Source organism: Octopus sinensis, linkage group LG1, assembly GCF_006345805.1.
Source record: "Octopus sinensis linkage group LG1, ASM634580v1, whole genome shotgun sequence".
NCBI classification, from domain to species: Eukaryota; Metazoa; Mollusca; class Cephalopoda; order Octopoda; family Octopodidae; genus Octopus; species Octopus sinensis.
Window position 1 is genome coordinate 110,384,642 of NC_042997.1, and position 25,837 is coordinate 110,410,478.

General features: G+C 39.8%; 1 protein-coding gene across 1 annotated transcript; it reads right to left on the bottom strand.

The window, feature by feature from the left end:
- Window positions 1-6,445: 6,445 nt before the first annotated feature.
- Window positions 6,446-22,651, bottom strand: LOC115219361 (ubiquitin-like protein 4A). The gene is made up of 4 exons (XM_029789526.2): window positions 22,271-22,651; window positions 16,107-16,212; window positions 12,099-12,289; window positions 6,446-7,158 (listed from the first exon to the last, which is right to left on the bottom strand). The coding sequence occupies exons 1-4, from the start codon at window positions 22,316-22,318 to the stop codon at window positions 7,063-7,065; spliced, it is 441 nt and encodes a 146-aa protein (XP_029645386.1). The 5' UTR covers window positions 22,319-22,651; the 3' UTR covers window positions 6,446-7,062.
- Between the last annotated feature and the right edge of the window lie 3,186 nt (window positions 22,652-25,837).

Consider the following 25,837-nt stretch of genomic DNA (forward strand, 5'->3'; position numbering starts at 1 on the left):
AGCCCCTTGTGGGTAATAAAGAAACAGACAACGCTTTCTTTAAAACGGTTGTCTTTGAGATCTTCTTGGTTGTAGCTTAAAACAAGACCAATCAGGAACCAATCGATCAACAGCCAAAACCATTCCAGTTGTCACCATCCTTTCATCTTTTTTGCTTTGACTTTTACATTCGCAATTTTATTTAGGACTGTCTTAAGATTCTGCCTTTGTTTCTTTAAATCATGCATGTGAACTGAGAGATTTAGAAATAGCAGTTTAACTCTTTAGTTACCGTGTTTCGGTTGAGATGCTTTGTGTTTCTTTCAATTAATTTTGAATATAACATAGAATTTAGTGAAATAACTTAGTTATCATTCAACTAGTGTTAGGAACATAAATTGTGACCGAGATTTGGTGGAAGATTTTAATTCAGAACTTTTGAAAATAAGACATTTGTACTACAGAACCAGAGGCGGTTTCAGACGGGTTGGTATCAAAAGGGTTAAATGTACACTTGTGGTTTGCATGTACACATAATGTATCCCTCCCAATCAACCCATCCTTCACTGCTCATGATAACTACCTGATGTACACACCCCTTCACTCTCCCTTATATGCCTCCCTGCACACAATCACCCTTACTACCCTCACATATCTACCATAACCCCACCGTCCCTCCTATATCTCCCACCATCACTTGCTAGTCACCTCTGCCCCATTTCTACCCATCTCCCCCTTCTAACCCTAACCCTTTCCAATCCTTTCAACCACTTACATTGATCTGCACTGTACCTTACAAGTAACTCCCAACACATCTCCATCATCATCATCATCTTCTTTCTCTCTCTCTTTCATTCTGCCTGCCTATGCTCCTCTCTGACTTTATCTCTTTTCCTCTTTCCTTTTCCAACTGGGGCAGCCGAGTATCTCCTCTATAGCAAGACACCGTTTTCTATCCATCTATTATACTTTAACTTCTCAACTGGAACAAGTCACTTCTCTCAAAACCACTCCCTCTCCCAGCCGAGGAATTTTTTGTCTTGCAAGTTACTTGGCAACCCCAATGGTGCTGGCACCACATAAACAGCACCCAGTATACTCTGTAAAGTGGTTGGCATAGAAGCTGTGTAGCCATAGAAACTCTGCCAAAGCAGGCAGAGGAATCTGGTGTGGCTCTTGTCAAAATGTCCAAACCATATGAGTATGGAAAACGGATGTTAAATGATGGTGACAACAACGACGGAGGAGGAGGAGGAGGAAATCTTCCAAGAATTGCATGAAGCCCACTAGGGTCGTAGCTTGTAAAGGATTGTGATTCATTTCTAATTGTGTAGTCTATACTTAGCTACAATAGCGACAACATGAATTTCTTCCATCTTCTTCCTCTGTTAAAGTATTTGAGTAAACTTATATTAATGTATCCAACTGGTTAAAATTCTATTTATCTATTTTTACAGCTGATGATGGCTCTGCATTTAAATTGATGCAATGATTGCATTGCTCAATTAAATGGATCCACTTGAAATGGTCGTACTATATCACAACTTAATATCCTGTTGCGTATTTCGCTTTTATATATCCTTAAAAATGCTTTAGCCCGAAGGCCACGGCCATGCTGAGGCACCACCGCTGATATATATGTATATATATAATAAATAATATCAGGGTAATAAAAATTATAGAAATTTTTACTACCAGTGGCCTAGCGTAAAAAAAATTTAGTCAATAGACTATATATTATTCATATAAAATACCGTGTACATTAAAACACAGTAAGCGGCTTCCATCATAGGAATGACTTACACTAGAAAGAACAGTTAAAGTCCAAGCCACTAATTAGGGATAAATTCCCAAAGGGAATGAAAAATAAAAACATTTACCATCTAATTCAATTCTCGCTGATGAAGACAGCCGCAGTAAATAATAATTTTTTTTTTTTTATTGGAATAAGGCAGAAACCATGGTCCGGGAATTGAATTAGATGGTAAATATTTTTATTTTTCATTCCCTTCGAGAATTTATCCCTAATTAGTGGCTTGGAGTTTAACTGTTCTTTCTAGCATAAGGCATTCCTATGATGGAAGCCGCTTAATGTGTTTTAATGTACATGGTATTTTATATGAATAATATATAGTCTATTGACTAAATTTTTTTACGCTAGGCCACTGGTAGTAAAAATATCTGTAATTTTTATTACCCTGATATTATTTATTATACATATATATATATATATATATGTATATATATTATATATATATATATAATATATATATATATGTATATATATATATATATATATATGAATGTATGTATGTGTATATATATATGATTGACCACTAACTCAAAAAGTTTTGTTTATTCTCTCTCTGTTTATTTCCTCATAATCCTTTCTATTGAAGAGTTTAGGCTCGAAATGTAAAAGACTTTTTCATTTTCCCGAGCATCAAACTAATACATCTGCTTGTTGTTTATACACCCATCTTTGTCTTTTATTTTCCTGTAAATTTCAACTATATATATATATATATATATATATATATATATATGAGTGTATATATATATATACTTATATATATGTATGTATATATATATATATATATATATATATATATATTTATTATATAGAAGGAGCTTCTACAGGACTAGAACTGTTTCATTCAAAAGAAATCATCAGGAAGCCTTCTGTTTCCTTGGTGGGATAGTAATGTTCTTCGGGGAAGTGTTGAGGTCGATTCTTGTCAGCATTTTTTCTTGGTGATGGTTATAAGGGCACTGGGGTGTGCTAGGATATGTAGGTCCCGGGTTGAGTCGGGGTTAACCACAGTAAATAAGGTACTCAATACATAGCAGAGTAAATTAATTTATTATATAGAAGGAGCTTCTACAGGACTAGAACTGTTTCATTCAAAAGAAATCATCAGGAAGCCTATATATATATATATATATATATATATATATATATATATATATATATATATATAGGCATAGGAGTGGCTGTGTGGTAACTTGCTTACCAACCACATGGTTCCGGGTTCAGTCCCACTGCGTAGCACCTTGAGCAAGTGTCTTTTACTATAGCCTCGGGCCGACCAAAGCCTTGTGAGTGGATTTGGTAGGCGGAAACTGAAAGAAGCCCGTCGTATATATGTATGTATGTGTGTGTATATGTGTGTCTGTGTTTGTTCCCCCAACATCGTTTGAGAACTAATGATGGTGTATTTACGTACCTGTAACTTAGCGGTTCGGCAAAAGAGACCGATAGAATAAGTACTAGGCTTACAAAGAATAAGTGCTGGGGTCGATTTGCTCGACCAAAGGCAGTGCTCCACCATGGTCACAGTCACATGACTGAAATAAATGAAATAAAAAATAAAGAAAAAGAATATATATATATATATATATTATATATATATATATATTATATATATATATATTGGGTCATCCCATAAATAATGCAGTTTTTTTATACTTCTTTTATTTTTCAAAATTAAGATTAACAAAGTTCTCTTTTTAATCTGAAATATACTCTCCTTCATTATCTTCCACCTCTCTGGTAGACTTCCAAGAGCCCTCTTCCAAAATTCCCTTGTCCGTGACAAAAAATACTCCTCCAGTACTGTTCTAACCTCTTCTAAAGAATTCATATTTTTTCTCTCCAAATGATTTTGAAGACTGCAGAATAAATGATAATCAGATGGGGCAATGTCCGGCGAATATGGTGGGTGGGGCATCATTTCCCATTCAAACTGCTCCATCCTTGCTGTATGTGGCCAGGCATTACCCTGATGGAAGAACACCTTTCGTCTTAAAACCAAAGACGGTTGTTTTTCTTCTAGCACTGACTTAAGAAACCCAAGCTGCTCACAGTAGATCTCCTTTGTTATCGTTTGGTTTGGGTTTAAAAGTTCAAAGTGGATTAAACCTTTCTTTTCCCACCAAACAGATAACACCTTACATGGGTGAAGATCTTCTTTAGCCTGGGGTACCAGTTTTTATCCTTTCCCTACCCACATTCTTTGGCACTTGACATTTTTAGAGAGAACCCATTTCTCATCATCAGTCACTATTCAGCCCCAAAATGGTTCGTTCATGAGATGTGACAGCAAAGAAGAGCACACATTCACTCTCTGCACACAGACTCAGAAAGTTTGTGAGGAACTCATTGACCCAATTTGCAGACTTTTCCGATGGCACGCAGGTATCAATGAATGGTTGGATGACCAAATCCAAGCTTCTCTGCTAGTTCCTCAATAGTTACAATGCGATTTTGTTCCATCAGGGTTTGTAGGACATCCTCATTGAGCTCTACAGATCTTCCAAGACGAGGCTCATCTTCTATGTTGTAGTTTCTGGCTCGGAATTTCTGTAACCACCGGTGACACTGGTGCCACTTATTGTCTGATCCCCATATACTGCATTAATATTCCTCGCACTTTCCATTGTGCTGATGTCTTTATTGAACTCATAAAGCAAAATATGCCGAATATGCTCCTTTGTCACTTCCATTATAGCTTTGAAAAAATAACAGTTAAAATCGAACTTCACTCTTCAAAACTTACACTAAGAATAGGGACAAAGTAAAATTACTACCTGTCTTTATGGCAAGTTGATGCAAGTAGTTTATCCTGTCCACCTTCGACTTTTAGTTCATGCAATAGAACCATATTATTTATGGGATGACCCAATGGTAGACGGACAATTCATTGACAGACAGTTGACCAACAAACAACTTATAGACAGGACAATTCCTTTTCTGGTTCTATCAAAAATATAGGTGTACCCTTTGTATAGAAGCTTTCTACCTCCTCGTTCTATTCTGCTGAACTCCATAATCGATACTTCCACATGTCGACTTATTGTCCAATCAGCCAACTGTCCAACTGGCAAATTTTCTGCACACGTGACCCAATATATATATATATGTATGTATGTATGTATGTATGTATGTATGCATGTATGCATGCAGGTATGTAATTGTAAAATCCAAGGGTGTAGGTGTAGAAAGTTAAGAAGCTTCAAGCAGTCTGAGAAGATAGGAACAATACTGGCTTATTGGAGCAGAGGGTTGTAGGTTTTTCCCATACTGAAGTTCAATAAGCTGAAAAAAAAAAATTTTTTAAAGATCATGATTAGCAACTACAGCTGTTCTGAATCATCATCATCATCATCATCATTTAACGTCCACTTTCCATGCTGGCATGGGTTGGACGGTTCAACCGGGCTCTGGGAAACCAGGAGGCTGCGCCAGGCTCCAGTCTGATCTGGCAGTGTTTCTACAGCTGGATGCCCTTCCTAACACCAACCGCTCCGTGAGTGTAGTGGGTGCTTTTTACGTGCCGCCGGCACAGGGGCCAGGGGAGCTGGTATTGACCACAATCGGATGGTACTTTTTATATGCCACCTGCACTGAGGCAGTCAAAGCGGCACTGACATTGGCCACGTTCGGAGGGTGCTTTTTATGTGCTACCATCACGGGGCTCACAACTACAATTTCCATTTGATTTGATTTTCATATTTCCCCGGCAACAATCACGCTTGGATGTGCTTTTAACGCTCCACTGGCACGAGTGCCAATTAGGCGGTACTGTCATCGGCCACGTCAGTGATTTTGATTTCACTTGCCTCAATAGGTCCTCACAAGCAAAGTTTATTTCACTCTAAGTTCAAATTCTGCTACAGCCAGCTTCTGTTTTCAGGAACAATAAATACAATACCAGTCAGATACTGGGGTTAGTTCTTACCTTTCTCACCATTTTTCCTGTCTGTCTTGTCTTGGGTTCTCAAAGAAACCAGCAAGGCTCCATAACCATCATTTAATGATTTCCATGCTAGCATGGATTGGACAGTTTGACAGGAACCAGCAAGCCAAAAGACAGCACTAAAACCCCACAGACTGCTTTAGACATGATTTCTATGGCTGGACACCATTCCTAATGCCATTCACTTTAGAGTATACTGTAATCCCTCGACTATTGTGGATGTTACATTCCAAAACCTGCCACAGAAATAATTAAAATCTGAAAAAATATAAAAGCATTAAATTCGCTCTGCTGGGTGGTTGGTGTTAGGAAGGGCATCCAGCTGTGAAGATCCTGCCAAAACAGTCACAGAAGTCTGGTGCTATACTCAGGAGTCCACGATAAAATTTTACATATATTAGCCAGAAAAATCCCCGATGTACTGAATGCATGACAGGTGAACCACAATATGGCGAGGGATTACTGTACCAGGTGCATTTTTACATGGTACTAGCATGATACCATCACCCCCACACCCCCACCAAGTGTTAAAAAAGGAATAACATATAATAAATGCTTGCAACATGCTGCCTTTCATGGCAGCAACCTACATGGCTCCATGGAAAAGCTGAGAGCCCAAGATATGGCATAATAACAGCAGAAGTTGTTGATTGTCTGGAAAGAGTGAGTTGGAGGTAAACACACGAAGAACAGAGACCAGAACACCGTTTTAGCTTCGAAATGTATATTAAAGAGTTATTTTAGGTTTTATTCAAATTATAGTACAATAAAATATTTGAAAATAGCTTAGAGAAAAAGAGAGAGAGAGAGAATATGATGTGAATTATTAACTACCAAGTCTTTGAATAGTCTCTCTTCTGATGTTTAAGCTAGACAACTTGAGGGTGGGGTGTGGTGTGTATGCGTGAGTGTGTGTGTGTGAGTGTGTGTGTGTGTGTGTGTGAGATATGTGATGTGCCTGTGTTTGTGTGCATACACAAGGCCAGAAATGGTAACATAGATAAAGGATGGTTTGTTTTGGTTTTCTTTCCCAGAGTTGTGTATGCACCACATTTTAAGAACAGATTGGTTGAGGCGGGCAAGGGGAGAGAAAAGATGGCGGCACACGGCATATCTTTGAGTCGCTGGCACTTGGCATATCTTTTAAGAAGAAAGAGGAGGAGAAGGAAAAGAAATTTCAAAAAAGAACGACAGAAAGGAAGTTGATGTCCCAACACATCTTCACACACAACTGCCAGGCACCAATCACGGGAGGGGGCAGAGGGGGAGGGAGGAAAGACCACAATGAATAAAAAAAAACGAAATAGGTTTAATGAGATGTGTGCTACGAAGAATTTAACTTTTTCGCTTGAAATAACTTGATGGTTGCCAGGCGTTCAATGTCATCTAAGCTGAGGCTGTTCAGTCGGTTCTCGAAATCCTGGAAACAAAAACAAGAGAGATTCCACATTAATGGTTTGACCAAACTGACAAATATAAACACAAAAAAAAAACATCAACATCATCATCACCATTGTTTAACGTCCTCCTTCCATTCTGGCATGGGTGGGACGGTTTGACAGGAGCTGGCCAGACAGAACCTAGCACAAGACTTCTGTGACTGTTTCGGCAGGATCTTCACAGCTGGATGCCCTTCCTAACACCAACCACCCAGCAGAGCGAATTTAATGCTTTTTACGTGGCACAAGCACAGGTGAGATCAGTTTTGGCAAGGTTTTTACAACTGGATGCCCTTCCAAATGCCTAATACCATCCCCATCTTTAATCATCCTTCACTCTCCTCATACACTCCCTATTCTCCTGTCTCCTCTTCTACTTAAGGCTCAGGCCTGACACCACTAGTTTTATCTCTGTCCAACTCCACCCCACCCACTCCCACCCTCTCTCCTGTCGATCAAATGCATCTCCTGTACATTAGCTCATTCCCTCCATCAAATCAACATTACCTGCAAAGGTACAACAGGTGTGTCACACGTCAGGTGTCAAAAGTGATTGCAGAGCAGCGCTAGATGAAGTGTTGTTGCTCAAGAATACAATGCACCACCCGGTCCAGGAATTGAAACCAAGACCTTGCAATTGTGAGTGCAACACCCTAGCCACTAGGCCATACACCCTTGCATATCTCTTTTACTCGTTTCAGTCATTTGACTGCGGCCATGCTGGAGCACCACCTTTAGTCAAGCAAATCAACCCCAGGACTTATTCATTTAGTCAAGCAAATCAACCCCAGGACTTATTCATCGGTCAATTTTGCTGAACCACTAAGTTACGGGGACGTAAACACACCAGCATCATTGTCAAGCGATGTTGGGGGTGGGGGGCAAACAGACACAAACATATACTCACACACACACACACATTTATATATATATATACACATATATACGACGGGATTCTTTCTGTTTCCGCCTACCAAATCCACTCACAAGGCTTTGGTCAGCCCGAGACTATAGTAGAAGACACTTGTCTAAGGTGCCACGCAGTGGAACTGAACCCAGAACCATATGGTTCGTAAGCAAGCTACTTACCACACAGCAACTCCTATTTAAAACTTAAGGGTCTAAGTGAATCCATTGTTGCTCAGACTTAAATATGTAAATCGATTCCATAAACTCATTAAGAAATGTGTTCTGGCCTCTTCTCTCTCACTTTAATCCCTCGTCCCATACCTTAAATCCACTTCCCTTTCAATTGTAGCCCCATCCATTCAAAGGGAAATTAGTTTTAAATATTGCTGGGTGACTTCACTAGTGCTGGTAAGACAAAAAAAAAAAGCCCTAATGGCATCAGGAAGACCATCCAGCCATAGAAACCATTCCAAAGCAGACATTGGAAGATGGTGCACTCCTTAGACCCATTGGATCCTTTCAAGCCAGCCAATCCATGCCAATAGTGGACATGGATGTTAAATCATCATCATCATCATCATCCATGCTTGCATGAGTCAGACAAAATTCAGTGAGGTGCCTTTTCTGTCACCAACCCTTCAGTCAAACTAGAACTCAGTCAAACCGCCCAACCCATGCCAGCATGGAAAACGGACGTTAAATGACGTCGATGATGGTGATGATTGTAAAGTCGTTTAGTTGTTTGTTTTGTTTTTGTCAGAGTTACAAATGAATTTTAAGATGGTTTGCCCAGTAATAGTTACTAGATTATCTCCCTTACATTAGCTGTAGGGAAGCGTTCTTTCTCTTGCTACCGAGAAGCAGACGTTAAGCAATCAATGGCGACGGGAAAAGCGCAGAAGGACGGCAGTAAACGCTTCATCACGTTTGTTTGTTGCGGTCACGATGGCTACGGAAGAGAACAGTAAAAGACGAGAATTGGGACGGAGTGTGGGGGAGAGGGCAGCAGTGCACACCTCTTTCCAATACTAATTAAGAAAAAACCAAATATGACAATAGGTGTGAGGAACGTAACATAATACACTTTGTTGAAGAATGAATTATTCCACACAAAGACAATTTAGATCAGGGATGGGCAACTTTTCGTCAACTGGGGGCCACATCGTACCATTTCCAAGTGGAGAGAGGGCCACATCGTACCATTTCCAAGTGGAGAGAGGGCCACATGGTAAAACACATATGCATGAAATATCACTTGCCAACTTTACACTGAATTCTTTGCAGTTCTTAATTTTATTTGTCTCAGTATGAAATTAATAACCTAGACATTCGTCGAGGACCACAGGTTGCCCATGCACGATTTAGATGCAGTGTCCAGGTTAGGGAAGACAAGCGTTACGAGATGCTGGTTGGAAGACTGCAGAGATGCTGGTTGGAGTGAAGTAGACTTTCCTGTAGAAGTTGGATGGTGGGGTTTTATTGGGACCAGACTGAGACGATGGCTGCTATCAACCGGTGTCCAATATTATTAGCAAGCAAACAGAATCTTGAAACAAGATCAGGCAACAGGTGAGAGGACCAATCATTAGACATGGCTGAAAAGGAATGGCAAAACCTGGATGGAGAGGTGATGATCCCGAATTGAACTGGAAACCAAGTACTAGTCAGCCAAAACAGCAAGGTGGAGGCCTCACATCAGTGGGGGGTTTGCAATAAAGCTGTTAAGAAGGCTCCTGAACAGCATGAATTGTTTACTCATGACCTCCCAAACCTCCTGGCATCCTGTATGCAGGATTTTCAAATGACTTCACTAGCAAGCTCTTTCTAACTCCCTAATCTCCCTTACATTAGCTATTTGGACACGCAGGGTGTGAGAGTGTGAGGAGGAAGATGAACAATGACAGAGATGGATGTGAGAGGTAGATGAGGGTGGCCCATAGTGAAGAAGGTGACAAACACTGAAGGTGGCATCAACAGCACAAAAAAAAAATGGGGTGTTGAGAATGACAGCAAATATGAGAGGGGGCTAATGATGAGGTGTGACAGGATTTAAAATAGAAAAACAAAAAAGCAAAGAATCTCTGGTTCAAGTTTTGACCATTTACCTCACAGTCGGAGGTGGTTTAATTAAACCAATCAATAAGAATTTGTTAAATTAGAAAAATGATAACGGTCTCAAAGTAATGTGAATGAGTAACATATTTCCCCTGAGGAGAATTAAGAAAACATCTGAATCTATTTCAATCACAAAATTAAGCCAACCCATGAGTTGCATTCATTAAGATCTCCCCACGATACCCTAACCTTCAAAAACAAATGTCAAGCTAGTTTTATAAAACAAAATTAAGGGTAAATTTCTGTATTAACACCCGCATGATTTTCACTAAGAAAAAAAAAAAAAAACTTGGATTTTTTGCATGGAATCAAATACCCTGACCTCCTAATATGCTGCAAATCCCTTATTTTGGTTTGAGAAAAAAAAGGGGGGGGGGGGCAATTCCCCCTTTTTTCGTGTGGGTGAAAAGATCAATGGGTATGGGGGTGAAATTTCCGAGGCTTCCACCTCACACCACCCCGTTTTTTGGGCCCCAAAAAGAGTTTTGTAGGTCACAGGAATTCACTCAACAAAAAAAAAAATTTCCAATGATTCCAGTATGGTCCCCACCCACTTTTCCGAACCAAAATAGGGGATTAGCAGCATGTTGGGAGGTTAGGGTACTTGATTCCACACAAAAAATCCGAGTTTTTTTTTCTTAGTGAAAATCGTGCAGGTGTTAATATAAAAATTTACCAAATTAAGTACTCTAGTGTGGAGGCATGTGGATCAGTGGTTACAGTGTCAAACTCATGATCATAAGATCATGGTTTCAATTCTTGCACAGGGCTACATGTTAAGTTCTTAAGCAAAATACTTCATTTCACGTTGCTCCAGTCCACTCAACTGGTAAAAGTGAGTAATCCTGCAATGGACTAGCATCCCATCCAGGGAGAAAATATATCAGAGTCACAGAAACTGGCCCCATGGGTTTTTATGACTTGAGAAGGATCTTTATCCTTTCATCCTATATTAGCTGCTCGACAATCCCCTGCTGTTTATACCTGGATTAAAAGATTAAACCCTTTAATCTAGGACAGGAGTGGAAAAACTCTTTAGTGTAGCAAGCAAAACTTTCCAAACAAAAAGGTCCATGGGCGGACCACAAGTTCTAACTCTTACATCTGCGTAAATTTTGTATATATCACCATCATCATCATCATTATCGTCATAGTTTAATGTCCGCTAGAGTGTAGTTGGGTCTCAAGCGGGTGGTACAAACCTAGCAATATGTGTTTTATAGTGAAAACAAAATTTCCATTCAAATGGCAATTACCAGACAATTTTCTGTTCGATTCTAACTGTTTTAAGTCGTAGTAGAAATGTGACCTATGTCGCAAATAGGCATACGAATATTGTATAAATTTCATAATTGAAAAATTTACTCTATTTTGTATATACGAGTATATGTGAATGCAGGCACAATAAAATGGGCTTGCATCCACAGGTGGGGGTTTCCCCACCCCTGATCTAGAGTAAACCCCATTTAGCTTAAATCTATAAAAGACTTACATATAGATATTAAAATTATCTCTATGGATTTTCCATAGAAATTAGAGCCAGCACTGAAAGTTACACTGTTTTGTATATGAATACATCTATATAAACAATGTGATTGCAGATAGAACAACAGGTAATGGATGTATATACATATTTCAAGAGTTCTTGCTCTTTCGTCAGTGCCACATCCAACCCATTAATTATCCACGAAACTCATTGCTTAAATGAACCACTAAATTGCTGGCAACTGGTACCTGCATATCAATTGCTGGCAGGGACACCGCATTTCATTGTGCAACCCTAACATACTCCCAAGTATACAAAGGGCTTTTGAGTCAATGCTCTTCCCAAACAGGAGGCCATAAAAAATGATTTAGAAGTATTTTGCAACACATACACTCGTCATGTATTTTTTACCTTTTTGAATTCCGTCAAAACTAAGTCAGCATCTGAATCAGTGAAATGTCGACAGAGGAAAAGACGCAGTTTATCATAGAAGTGCGAAGACTGTGCAGTTGAGCTGGGACTTGGTGTTTCATCAGATTTCTTTGTTACCAAAAACACTTTTCCATTTTCAGGAATCTGATAGGAATTGATGGTTTTCTCATCTGAATTAGAAGAAATAAGAGAATGTATACATTAATTCTAAGATTTGGTTTCTTGAAAAGAAGGCGGGGGGTAGAAAATTCATATGCTCCCCCTCCCCAAGGAAATCAATTTTCATTACTTGATCTCAAATTTACAGTGGTTATGGTAAGACAGATGTATATTAGTGGTAAAATTAGCAGTGCTCCAGCATGGCCGCAGTCAAATGACTGAAACAAGTAAAAGAATAAAAGAGAGAGTAACTGAAGTTCACAACAATGGCAACATCACCATCTTTTCATGCCGACATCCATGTTGAACATAGCGGAATATTAGTAACTATGGTAACATCATCGTCATCATTTAACATCCATGTCTGATGCTGGCATGGGTTGGAGGGTTTGACAAGCACTGCATCGTAGTCCAATGTCTGCTTTGGCATGTTTTCTAAAGCTGGATGCCTTTCCTAATGCCCACCACATTACGAAATATGTATTGGGTGCTTTTTTCATGGCACCAGCACTAGTGAGGTTGTCAAGTAATTTGCAAGGCAGAAAAGAATTAGAAAAAGAAAAGAACCCCATCACTGAGAGAGTAGGGTGTTTGGGAAAGGTGTTGAAAAGCTAAAGTATGAAGGAGGGACATGAACGGGAGTCAGAAGATACATGACTACCCCATATTACATAAGGGTGGATGGCAGTAGCAGGGAAGAAGATAATGATAGTAATAGAGTGCCACCAGAGCAAACCCTTAAGGTACAAGAAGGTGAGCATAAGAAAGGATACAGACAGTTGGTGATGGGAAGGGAGGAGAGAGTGGATGCTATCATGAGAGTGTAGGGGGAGAGTAACAGATGGTTAAAGATGAAGGTAAAGGTGAATGTAGGGGGTGGTGAACAAGGGTGAAAGGTGGCTGATGAGAAATATCAGTAGGGAGAGGAGGTAGGGTAAGAGATAGAAATGGCTCAGGAAGGAGGATAGACCAAAGGGTGGGGGGATGATGTGTAGGATGTGGGAGTGGCAGAGAGAGAGAGAGACAGAGACACATGTAAAGGTACATAAGACTGACTATGGTGAGTAGAGTGTGGTGGGAGATACAAGAAGGCATAAAAAAGGTGGCGAGCTGGCAGAAACGTTAGCACGCCGGGCGAAATGCTTAGCAGTATTTTGTCTGCCATTACATTCTGAGTTCAAACTCCGCCGGGGTCTTCTCTGCCTTTCATCCTTTTGGGATCGATAAATTAAGTACCAGTTACGCACTGTGGTCGATGTAATCGACTTAATCCGTTTGTCTGTCCTTGTTTGTCCCCTCTATGTTTAGCCCCTTGTGGGCAGTAAAGAAATAAGATATAAGAAGGCACTGGGAATGACAGTGGATATGCAAGGGGTTCAGACTGAGGATGGTAGAGGAGAGAGAGAGAGATAACTGAAGGGATAGAGAGGAAGAGAATGATGAAAATAGTGTGATATGGAAGTGGTTTCAAAGGGGGTGGAGAGGAGGTAACTGGTTGTACATAGAAGCCAATTCTGCTCTCAAGTGATTACAGCCGGCCAAGCAGAGCTTTAGATTGAGGGAGTTCTGGGTTTCAGGGGAATGAGATCTGGGGAGTGCTTGACTAGGTAGAATGAGTGTGCAGGGCAGGGCCCAGGATGCACAAGAATAAACAAAATGCTTTTAGGGTCTTGTTTTTGTTGTGATGGGTGGGTCTTCTCAAGCATAGCGAATTACCAATTATCTCAGTCCATTGTCATCTCCATCAAACTCAGCCTCTTGAGATCAACGTTCACTACTTTGTCCCATGTCTTCCTGGCTGTCCCTCGTCCATAAGTCACATCCATTTTTAAGCAACTGGAACTTCTTCATGCAGCTATCATCCATACACACTGAGTCAAGTAAAATCAAAAATGGAAATTGTAGTTGTGACCAATGCCAGTGCCACCTGACTGGCTCTTGTGCTGGTGGCATGCAATAAGCACCATTCATGCATGGGGTCATTGCCAGAGCTGCCTGACTGGCTCCCTGTGCAGGTGGCATATAAAAAGCACCATCCAAACGTGGTCAATGCCAGCCCCCGCCCTGACTGGCTCCTGTACCAGTAGCACATAAAAAGCACCATCTGAACGTAGCCGATGCCGGTCCCGCCTGATTGGCACCCGTGCTGGTAGCATGTAAAAAGCACCCACTACACTCACGGAGTTGTTGGCGTTAGGAAGGGCATCGAGCTGTAGAAACATTGCCAGATCAGATTAGAGCCTGGTGCGGCCTCCTGGTTTGCCAGTCCCCAGTCAAACCGTCCAACCCATGCCAGCATAGAAAACAGACGTTAAACGATGATCATCATCATCATCACTTGACTATACCAACACAGTCTTTTCTTCTGCACCCTACATCTGATCCTTTTTATGCCCAGTTCTTCCTCTCAATACATTAGCACCTTGTCATACACACACACAGATATTACACATCCAGCAAAGCCTATTAACTAGTTCCATTCCTCTCTAGTCCTCACTTGTCCTCTGCATTCATAGCTCATATCTTACTACCATGTGGCACTGTTCTTCATATACAAGCATAGTACACTTTACTTTTCACTTAGAGAGAGACAGAGAGAAACCTTTTGTTGCCAATTGCTCCTTGAACTTTCTTCATACTATTTTTCATTCTAGTAACAATACTTCCAGAAAATCTTCCTCCACTGCTAATTGGTCATCTAGGCAACAGAGACTATCTACTTCCTCTACAGACCCTCCAACATATTCAACAAAACCTATTTCCTGTGTGTCCTTAACATTTATTGCTCCTACACATCTTCCACACACAAACACTGCTTTCCCCATTAACCTTCTTGTGTTGTGATTTGTTCAATGCACCTCTTATGTCCATAGCTTGCACTGGATACACATGGAATTCATGCCTACACCTTTCCTACATGACAAGCAGAACCATTTACATGAAGGCAGTGGAATTTTGTCTGCTTTTCTGCTTACCAGAACTTTGGTCTTTGCTATGTTAACTTTAAGGCTCTTTAATTCCAAGTCTTGCTTCCACATCTGGTGATTCTTCTCTAATTCTACCACAGATTCCACAATGGGAATGAGGTCACCGGTCTATAGTAGTTTCCAAAGGCAGCCAGTCTTAAATTCCTCTATTATGGTCTGGAGGACAATGATTAATAGGAGTCTAAGAATGAAGCCCTGGTGAACTCCTGCCTGTACTCATGGTTGTTACCTTACTGAATCTACTCCCTGTACAGCTTCCACAAGCTAGTTTTCTTTTCCTAGCTTCCTCAGAGATTACCAAATCACAGAGCGCATTTTGGGTACCTTCAGTAGACCTCACTCTATGGCAAGTATCAGGGCCAGGTGACCAGTTTGAAGATAACTTCCTCCTCCTACCAGTCCCAGAAATGCTGTAAAGGGTCATAGGAACAGCCTTCCCTACTGACTAAAATATTAAAAGCAAGACAAAAAAATATTCGTAGTAAAGATTGTTTGCCAACATAACATGGCAGTCCTGGTTTAGGATGAATGTTGCTGTAATTTAGCCCCAGGAGACATGCTAGATTCCCTTGTTCGAGAAGATAAGGACACAGATCGTGTGGTATAGCCAGCTGGAGACAATGTCTCCTGGGGCTAAATTACAGCAACATTAGTCCTAAACCAGGGCAGCCATGTTATGTTGGCAAACAATCTTTACTACAAAGTACTGTTGCTGAAAATATTTCACGTTGTGAGATTTAAAAATAGTAATTTTCTACAAAAATATTCTAAATATCTTTTAGTCATTAAATACTAAACTGGAACAAGAGCTTCAAAAAAAAAAAAAAGGAAGTGAATGTACCCGATAGATTTTTGCCTTGATAAACCAACTTTTGTTGTCCGACAGGTATATCCATCTGTACAGCTATCAACTCTTTCAGTTTCTGTATGGAGTCTGAGGGAGAAATCTGAAATAAGATACAAACAAAAATTACAAAAATAATGTCTCAATAATAAGTATTCCTCTAACTGATGCTGGCATGGAAAACAGATGCACATGAAAGAAATGGAAAAAAAAAACTGTAGGGAATACATACCATATTTGCTAGCATAAATAAGACACACCCCTATTTTACAAGGATATTTCATGGAGAAAATGTAGTAGGTTTCATCAGAAACTTACTGAATGATATTTTAACCCTTTTATTACCATATTTCTGTTGAGATTCTCTGTGTTTCTTTCAATTAATTTTATATATAACAAAGAATTTAGTAAAATAACTTAGTTATCATTAAGCTAGTGTTAGGAACATTAATTGTGACTAAGGTTTGGAGAAAGATTTTAATTCAGATCTTTTGAAAACAAGACATTTGTACTACAGAGCCAGAATCAATTTCAGCCGGGTTGGTAACAAAAGGGCTAAAGTGGTTTTGAAGGGAACAATGTAAGATGATCTAAATACTTTATTCTGACAGAATACTTGAAAAAAACACGAAACCATAAATTGATCTTAAATAAATTCTGATAAGAAAGTACTGTAGTTCAATTTCATTTCCTTTCAGTTCACCTGTGTGGTTGTTTTATGTTTTGGTAAAGAGAACTGCCATACAAGATCTGATGGTTTTATGTAACCAGGCACCAAGTTGGTGCACCACTTCTATGATTTTGTTGTCATTTGGTCATTGTAAATAGCTGACGGGTACCACATGGAAAGTACCCAGTACACTTTGTAAAGCGGTTGGCATTAGGAAGGGCATCCAGTTGTAAAAACCATACCAAAACAGAGATGGAGGCTGGTGCAGTTCCTAACCATCCAACCCAGCATGGAAAATGGTCGTTGATGGTGATGATTCACCTTTCTTGGAGAATTTTTAATTTAGATTACTAAGAAAATGTTTCTTAAAGATAACACAGCCTGTAAATAATGTAAGACATATTTCGGGTACATGTTATGTATCCTGGAGAAGAAGGTATAAGAAAATTATGTATCTTGCCAACATAACTGCCAAAGTACTGTAAGCAACGTTTTGTAAGTTTATGCCAAGAGATTGCAATATTTTTACTAGTTTCCAATATTTTATTCTTAGTAACAATTATTTTATCCACTGGACTTATGCTTATCCGGCTCCCTAACCTATGGCACTCAGTTTCCCATCCATAATATGGCTATATTAAATGCTGGGCAATTTTGGGATAGATTTAAAATTAAAAGAAGCATATTATATCTTGCTGGTAAATACAGATTGTAAAATTAAGTCAACATTATTATTTAATGTCCCATCTTCCATGTTGGCATGGATTGGAGTTGTTTGAGAAGAGCTGGTAAGCCTGAGAACTGCACCAAGTACCACTGTCTACTTTGACATGGTTTCTATGGCTGGATGCTCTTCCTAACACCAACGACTTTACAGAACATACCGGGTGCTTTTTACATGGCACCAGCACTAATGAGATCATCAAGTACCTACAAGGCAAAGAAAGATCCCTCAACCAAGAGGAAGAGTGGTATTGAAGGAGGTAGCTTTGTGCCAGGTGATGAGAGGTTTGGCTGTAAAAACCTTACTAAACCTGACCTCACCTGTGCTTGTGTCACGTAAAAAGCACTAAGTCCACTCTGCTGAGTGGTTGGTGTTAGAAAGGGCATCCAGCTGTAAAAATCCTGCCAAAACAGTCACAGAAGTCTGGTGTAGGCTTCTGCCTGGTCGGCTCTTGTCAAACCATCCCACCCACACCAGCATGGAAGGTGGACATTAAAGAATGATGAACAATGACAGTTTTAATTATATGTTTTGCAGAAAGCAACCAGCTACAAGATGACAAGAACAAGTATTTTCACTGTGATATAATCATAAGCTGGTATCTCTTTTCCAGTTAGGCTGGCTTACGTGACAGCAGAGAAGATCACAGCTGAGGTCAATGTCATCATCATCCTTTAACGTCCATTTTTCTCTGCTGGCATGGGTTGGACAGTTTGACAGGAGCTGGTAAGGCCAAGGGCTGCACCAGGCTGCATTTGTCTGCTTTGGCATGGTTTCTACAGCTGGACACCCTTCCTAACACCAACCACTTTACAGAGTGTACTGGGTGCTTTTTATGTGACACCCTCATCAGTGCTTTTTACATGGCACCCACACTAACAGGATCACCAAATACCTTGAAAGACAAGAACTTCTTACCTGAGAATGGGCAGTAGTATTGAGGGGGGGGGTTGTGCTAGTGAAAGATGTAAAATACAGGTGTCTAGCCAAAAGCGTAACATCATTTATAATTACTAATCTATTGTGATTCCAACTGAGTTGTAGACACACTTGTGGAATGACCAAACAAATCTAATTCCAATGTAAAACCCTGAATGTTTTAACTGACCAAAATGACACTCAACTGCATACATTTTAACATCCACTTTTCCATGCTTGCATGGGTTGGATGGACGTCACTGAAGTAGAATGCTTATGTCTGGATGCCCTTCCTGTCACCAACTTTCACCTGTTTCCAAGATAATATTTCTCCACAGTTGGACATGTTTCCACGTAAGATTGCAGAACACCACTTGTTTGATGATGATACTCATTTACAATCATCACATGATCTCAAGGCAAGTGGGATGGGGGACACACACACAAATATCATCATCAGCATAATATTCACTTCTCCATGATTGCATTGTTTTGGACTGAGCTAACTGGGGTTTCTACAACCAGAAGCTTTCCTGTTGCAAACCCTCACCAGGTTCCAAGCAAGATATTTTCCCACCGTGACCAGACACGTTTTCACTGAATACTGGAAATAAATGACATTGTTGTATCACATGATTTCAAGACAAGGGGACACACACATGCACACATACATATCAGCACCATTTAATGTCCATTTTCCATGCTGGCATGGGTTGGATGATTTGACAGGAGCTGGCAAGGCCGGAGGGCTACACCAGGCTCCAATCCTGTTTTGACATGGTTTCAATGGCTGGATGCCCTTCCTAATGCCAACTACTTTACAGAATGTATTGAGTGGCACACACACACATATACACAAAACACTCTTCTTTCAGTTTCTGTCTACCAAATCCACTCACAAGGCTTTGGTTGACCTAGGACTATAATAGAAGACACTTGCCCAAGGTGCTACACAGTGGGACTGAACCTGAGACCACATGTTTCATCATCATCATCATCGTTTAACGTCCGTTTTCCATGGTAGCATGGGTTGGACGGTTCGACCGGGGTCTGGGAAGCCAGAGGCTGCACCAGGCTCCAGCCTGATCTGGCAGTGTTTCTACAGCTGGATGCCCTTCCTAACGTCAACCACTCCGTGAGTGTAGTAGGTGCTTTTTACGTGCCACCGGCACAGGTGTCAAGGAAGGCTGGCAGCGGCCATGATTGGTTTTATGTGCCACCGGCACAGAAGCCAGTCAAGGCAGCACTGGCATCGGCCACGTTCAGATGGCGCTTTTTACATGCCACCAGCACAGGTATCACAACTACAATTTCCATTTGATATTATTTTGATGTTTGGAAAGCAAAAATCCGGTTTGATTCATAAATCTATCCAACAGCGAGGATCTTACAACAGTAAATATTCATCAGTGATAATATGTCAACCAGAAATGTTGGCACCCATGCTGGTGGTACATAAAAAGCACCATTTAAGCATGGTCATTGCCAGTGCCGCCTGACTGGCGCCCATACTGGTAGCATGTAAAAAGCACTATTCGAGTATGGTCGATGCTAGTACTACCTGACTGGCCCTCATGCCAGTGGCACGTAAAAAGCACCCACTACGCTCTTGGAGTGGTTGGCATTAGGGAGGGCATCCAGCTGTAGAAACATTGCCAGGTCAGTCTGGAACCTGGTGCAGCCTTCTGGCTTGTCAGTCCTCAGTCAAAACTGTCCAGCCCATGCCAGCATGGAAAGCAGACGTTAAACGACGACGATGATGATGTTCTGGTACTAAACATGTGTAGCTGAGTCTAGTCTGACTTGGCCATTTATAAAGCCATCTCTTACTCATGCATTGTGTATCTAGGACTACATTATTCAATGTAGACCTTGATAATTAAAAAATAGGAGGATGTATGAATCGTGGGAGATATTTTAGTGCAGATGGAGGGGCCATGTAGAGCAACAACAGATTTATAAAAGTGGTTCTGAATCTTTTTTTTTTACCTCTGGACCCCGAGGACCCTCAGAGCCATCTGGTGTTTTTTCAACTGCCATTATGTTTGTGTTACTAATTATTATTAAGAGTTGTACAAAAATTGTTAAAATATTTTATGTTTTGTAACCGATTTATCGCATGTACATTTTAGCAACAAAATCTTATAAGGATCCCCGAGGGTCAGAGGGAGCCCCTTGAGAACTTATTGGTTTATAAGATGGGTTGGTTAGTGCAAAAAGGACCAGTGAGGCTGAAGGTGGAGATGAAGAAGTAACACCAGGGACGACAAGATGAAAGGTGGGACTAATAATTACAAACGACCAACTTAATAATATAAGGGGATTCACGCCCATGCTGTAGCAATGATAACAGGGGTATCAATTGTCTCCCTTTAAATAGGTATGTTTACTAAATAGTGAATAACTGTGATGTTACCACCTGACCCAGGTGTCAGAGAAGATGTAGAGTTTAAACAAAGAGATGCTAATGAATTAGTTTTCAATGACGTTCTGAATAAGAATGTGTCGACAACGGGCAAGTTAGCAAATTTAAAAATGGAAAATTCAGTGAGTGTGTATAAGCGAAGTTGACGTCAGGAGAAGACGAACTGAAAAATAAACAGATATAGCCATAAGGGGGGGGGAGGGGCATCGTGTATGTGTGCACGTGAGTGTTTGTATGTATGTGTGTGTATATATATGGTACTACTTGAAAAGTGGTCCCGGTGCGCGCACTCGCATAGTCGCGCATCCGCGCTAGCTAGTCGTGACTAGTCGATCCTACGACTACCTAGCAAAGTAAATAAAACACAAAATATTTTTTTTACACAAAGTAAATAACACAAAAACACAAAGTAAGGATCGACTAGTCATGACTAGCTAGCGCGGATGCGCGAGTGCCCGCACCGGGACCACTGTTCTCAAGTAGTATATATATATATATATATATATATATTATATATATATATATATATATGCATACAAACACGCGGAAAGAAAAGTGGAGAGAGATGGAGGTTGAGGCTTTACACTATTGTGTGTGTGTGTGAGTATTGTGGTAAATAAAAACATGTAATAAACACACAAGCAGATATCGATAACTTTCCTGTTGCCTGCAACAAAAATTTAATATTTACGAAAGGATTAGTAAACAAACTACTACACTGGTGTGACGGGTGGAATAGTCCTAAAAATCAAATAAATATACACCTAGGTTCAACAAAACACCATATTTCGCTACATACGTATATGAGAGAGATGAGTGTACAAAATCTGATGTTTGTTGTAAATATTAAATTGTTGATTCATTCGGTTCGTTTTATGGAAACTTTAGTTGAGGGTGGAAGGATGGAGAATATTAAAACAAGTCATTAGAATGACTATTCCAAGTTGAAAAATAAATCGCTTCGATCTGTTGAAAGATATTTAAAATCGAAAAATTACATTGTTACCAATAATTAATGGGTGTGTATATCGTGTATACACACAGCACACACATTAGATATATATATATATGTATGTATATATAATACTGCGGGGTTTCGTTTTTTAACAACAAACTTAGATTTTAGTCAGTGAAATTCTCACAGAATTAATCATTTGGACGTGAAACGAAAATATTTTATTATGTAAATAGTTTGAGAAAATTTACAGTAAAAGAAAGTGAATTTATCAGGATGTCAGTATGTGGATGCGTGTTGTGAATTTATCTGTGTTTTAAAATTCAACAATGTCATAAGTTACGACTGTTAAAAGAAACATATTTGATTATATTCATAAATACTTTTATATACATAAATACTTATATACATAGATATGAATAAAAGAGAGAGACAGAGAGAGAGATGTAAAACAAAGAAATATATTTACCTTCACTGTACATTCTCGACCTTTCAATATTTTAACATTGATATTCATGGTTTATATATTATATTTATATTATTATGTCTATATAATATATATTATATTATATTTATATATATTTGTATATTTATATTTAATAGCAAAGACTTGGTTGTTTTGTGGACAGAACGAGATTTGAGAATATCAAATCAAAGTAAAGCCAAAGAGTTCAGATGGTGAGTCGGTTGTTCCTGTCACGGAACAGAAACCCTGTTGTCCTGCTGTTTTAATTGATGCCGTTTCCCAATTAAAACATTTCGTTTCACAAATTTCATCAAAAAAGAAACAAAATTTCTTTAAAATTTCTAAAACCGGAAATGATTTCGGGAAGAACTCACCACCTCTTTGACATCCGAGAGCGTCATTTAGCAAAGGGGAATAATCGAAATTCTTTCACCAAGTCTTAACTTATTCTAATTTATCTGCCATTTAATTATCTTGGGATTTTGTTCATCCTTTCTGATGTTTTAATTATCTGCTGTATTGTATTATTCAATATCATCTTTGGACGCCTATGTTTCAGATTACAACTTCGACATCACCTTCCGTTTACCATAAGACTTATTCCAAGACATATTGTTTGCTCAACATTGGCCAATCTATTTTCATTATTGGTCCACATCAACAAGGCGGCGACGCCGGAGCAAATGTTTTGCGGCGTTTCGTCCGTCTTTACGTTCCAATTTCAGATTTCGCCAGGGTCGATGAAACAAGTACCAGTTGAACACTGGTGCCAATATAATTGACCTCTGCCCTTCCTGGCTGACCTTGTGCCAAAACCATTAATATGTTATGGCGGCGAACTGGCAAAACCTTTAGTATGCAGGATAAAATGCTTAGTGGCATTTCGCCCACCTTTACATTCTGAGTTCAAATTCCACCAAAATCGACTTTGATCATCCTCTCAAGGTCGATAAATCAAGTACAGTCAAGCACTGGGGTTGATGTAATCAACTTGTCCCTCTCTCTACATATTAGATCCTGTGCCTACAAGAGAAAATTAGTAGTAGTAATAGTAGTAAAGGTGACGTATAAGAGAAAGAATTATTTTTATTATTATATAAGGCGGCGAGCTGTCAGAATCATTTGCATGCTGGACGAAATGCTTAGAGGTATTGCACCCCTTGCTATGTTCTGAGTTTAAATTCCACCCAGGTCGACTTTGCCTTTCATCATTTTGGGATCGATAAATTAAGTACCAGTGAAATATTGAGGGTTGATGTAATCAACTAGTCCCTTCCCCAAGATTTCAGGCCATGCGCTTATAGTAGAAAAGATTATTATTATTATTAAGGTGGTAAGCTGGCAGAATCGTTAGTGTGCTGGATGAAATGCTTACCAGTATTTTGCCTGCCGCTACATTCTGAGTTCAAATTCCGCTGAGGTCGACTTTGCCTTTCATCCTTCCAGGGTTGATAAATTAAGTACCATCTACCCTTGTGCCAAAATTTGAAACCATTATTAGTAGTAGTATTATAGCAGTAAATGTGGCAAGCTGGCAGAATCGTTAGCACCCCAGGTAAAATGCTGAGCAGCACCTGTCTTTATGCTCTGAGTTCAAATCTTGCTAAGGTTGATTTTGCCTTTCATACATTGAGGGTCAATAAAATATATATTATTTGTACAGTGGTATCAAAGTAATCACCTGATCCGCTCCACTGAATTTGCTGACCTTCTGCCAAAATTTGAAACCATTATTTAGATTACTCTTTTGACTCGGGCTTTGTCGGAACTCCATTGCTAGGTTTGCTACCTGCAGCCTAGGGTATCATGTTATTCATTCTCTTCAACTGTCTAATGCTCTCTTGGTGATTCTGGCTGTGCCAAGGAGGGAAACCTTTTGCAACAGCTCAACTGAGCATTCTATTCCCGCTTCCTTTACATTCTTCTTCATACCTTCCCCCAAGCACCTGACAATAATTGGCACCATCTTCATTCCCCACATCCAAACCATCTTGTAATTAAGAGGATTGTATATGTCTATTTTTTCACCTTCCCTCTTAACTATTTGTGGGTCAAATGAGCATGCAACATCAATTATAGAGCACATGTAATTTACCTAATGCACTATTATTATTATTATCAGCATCAGCATCATCATCATCATTATTATTATTATCATTATTATTGCCATTGCACAGCCTCTAACGCTGGAGATGTACTATGGTGTCAGCTGTTCACTACCAGTGAACTAAGGTGACACCTCTTATTTTTTTAACACCTTCCGGTGTATTCGAGCAGTTCCAAGCAGTGCTGTTTTCTGCAAGTGCTCCACCCTTATTGCAACCCCAATTTGTTCCACGTACTTCTTGAGATTTTTGCTCACTCTTCCCAGGGCTCCGACAATTATTGGTACTACTACCACCTTTTTCATCAGCCACAGCTGCTTAACCTCTCAAGCTAACCTGTCATATCTCTGATCCAGCATATTATTATTATTATTATTATTATTAAGCTATTACTTACTAATTTAATTAGCAGGTATGTTATCATGAGGTCTGGTGACAATATGTCCCCTCAAATCTATCAACTCATTCTAGTTTCTTCCCCTGGAGTGTGATAGAATCTATTTTCTAAGCATGTGTGGTGTTTATTGCCCCTGTGCATCTGCCACACATAAAGCTATCTTCTCAGTTAATCTTCCTTCAATGTTGCTGCACCTCTTATATATCCATAGCTTACACTGGGTACATCTTATGGAGTTTCTACCTACACCTTTTCTACAGATCGAGCAGGGCCACCTTCTTAAGTGGGTATGTGATGAGTTCGCCTTCCTACTTAATAGAACTTTGGTCTTTGCTACATTGGCTCTAAGGCCTTTTGATTCTAAACCTAGCTTCCACACCCAAAATTTCTTTTCTGGTTCCAGTAGTGATTCTGCTATGAGGGCCAGGTCATCAGCATAGAGGAGCTCCCAGGGGCAACCCGAATTGAATTCCTGGAGGACTATGATGAATAAAAGGTGACTGAGGACTGAACCTTGATGGACCCCTACTTCTACTTGGAATTCTTCACTATACTCATTGCCAATCCTAACCTTATTAATGGCCTCTCTGTATAGGACCAGTACAACCCTTATTAACCATTCATCAATCTCCAGTTTCCACATCACCCACCAGATAAGGGATCGGGGGACCCTGTCAAAGGTTTTCACCAAGTCCACAAAAGCTAAGTATAGGGATTTATCTTTAGCTAGGTATTTCTCCTGCAGTTGTCAAACCAGGAATATGGCATCAGTGGTGCTTCTACCCGGCATAAAACCAAACTGCATCTCATCTAAGCAGACTCTCTCCCTAATGAGATAGGCTGTGACCCTCTCCATGACCTTCATCACATGATCTAGCAGTTTGATACCCCTGTGGTTATTTCTATCTAGATCATCACCTTTACCCTTGTAGCAGTTGACTATAGTGCTGCTATGTCAGTCATTGGGTATGACTCCATCATGAACTACCTGGTTTGCAATGCATGTGACTAGGCCATAGCCCACACCACCAGATGTTTTAAGCATCTCAGCAGTGATTCCTGATGGGC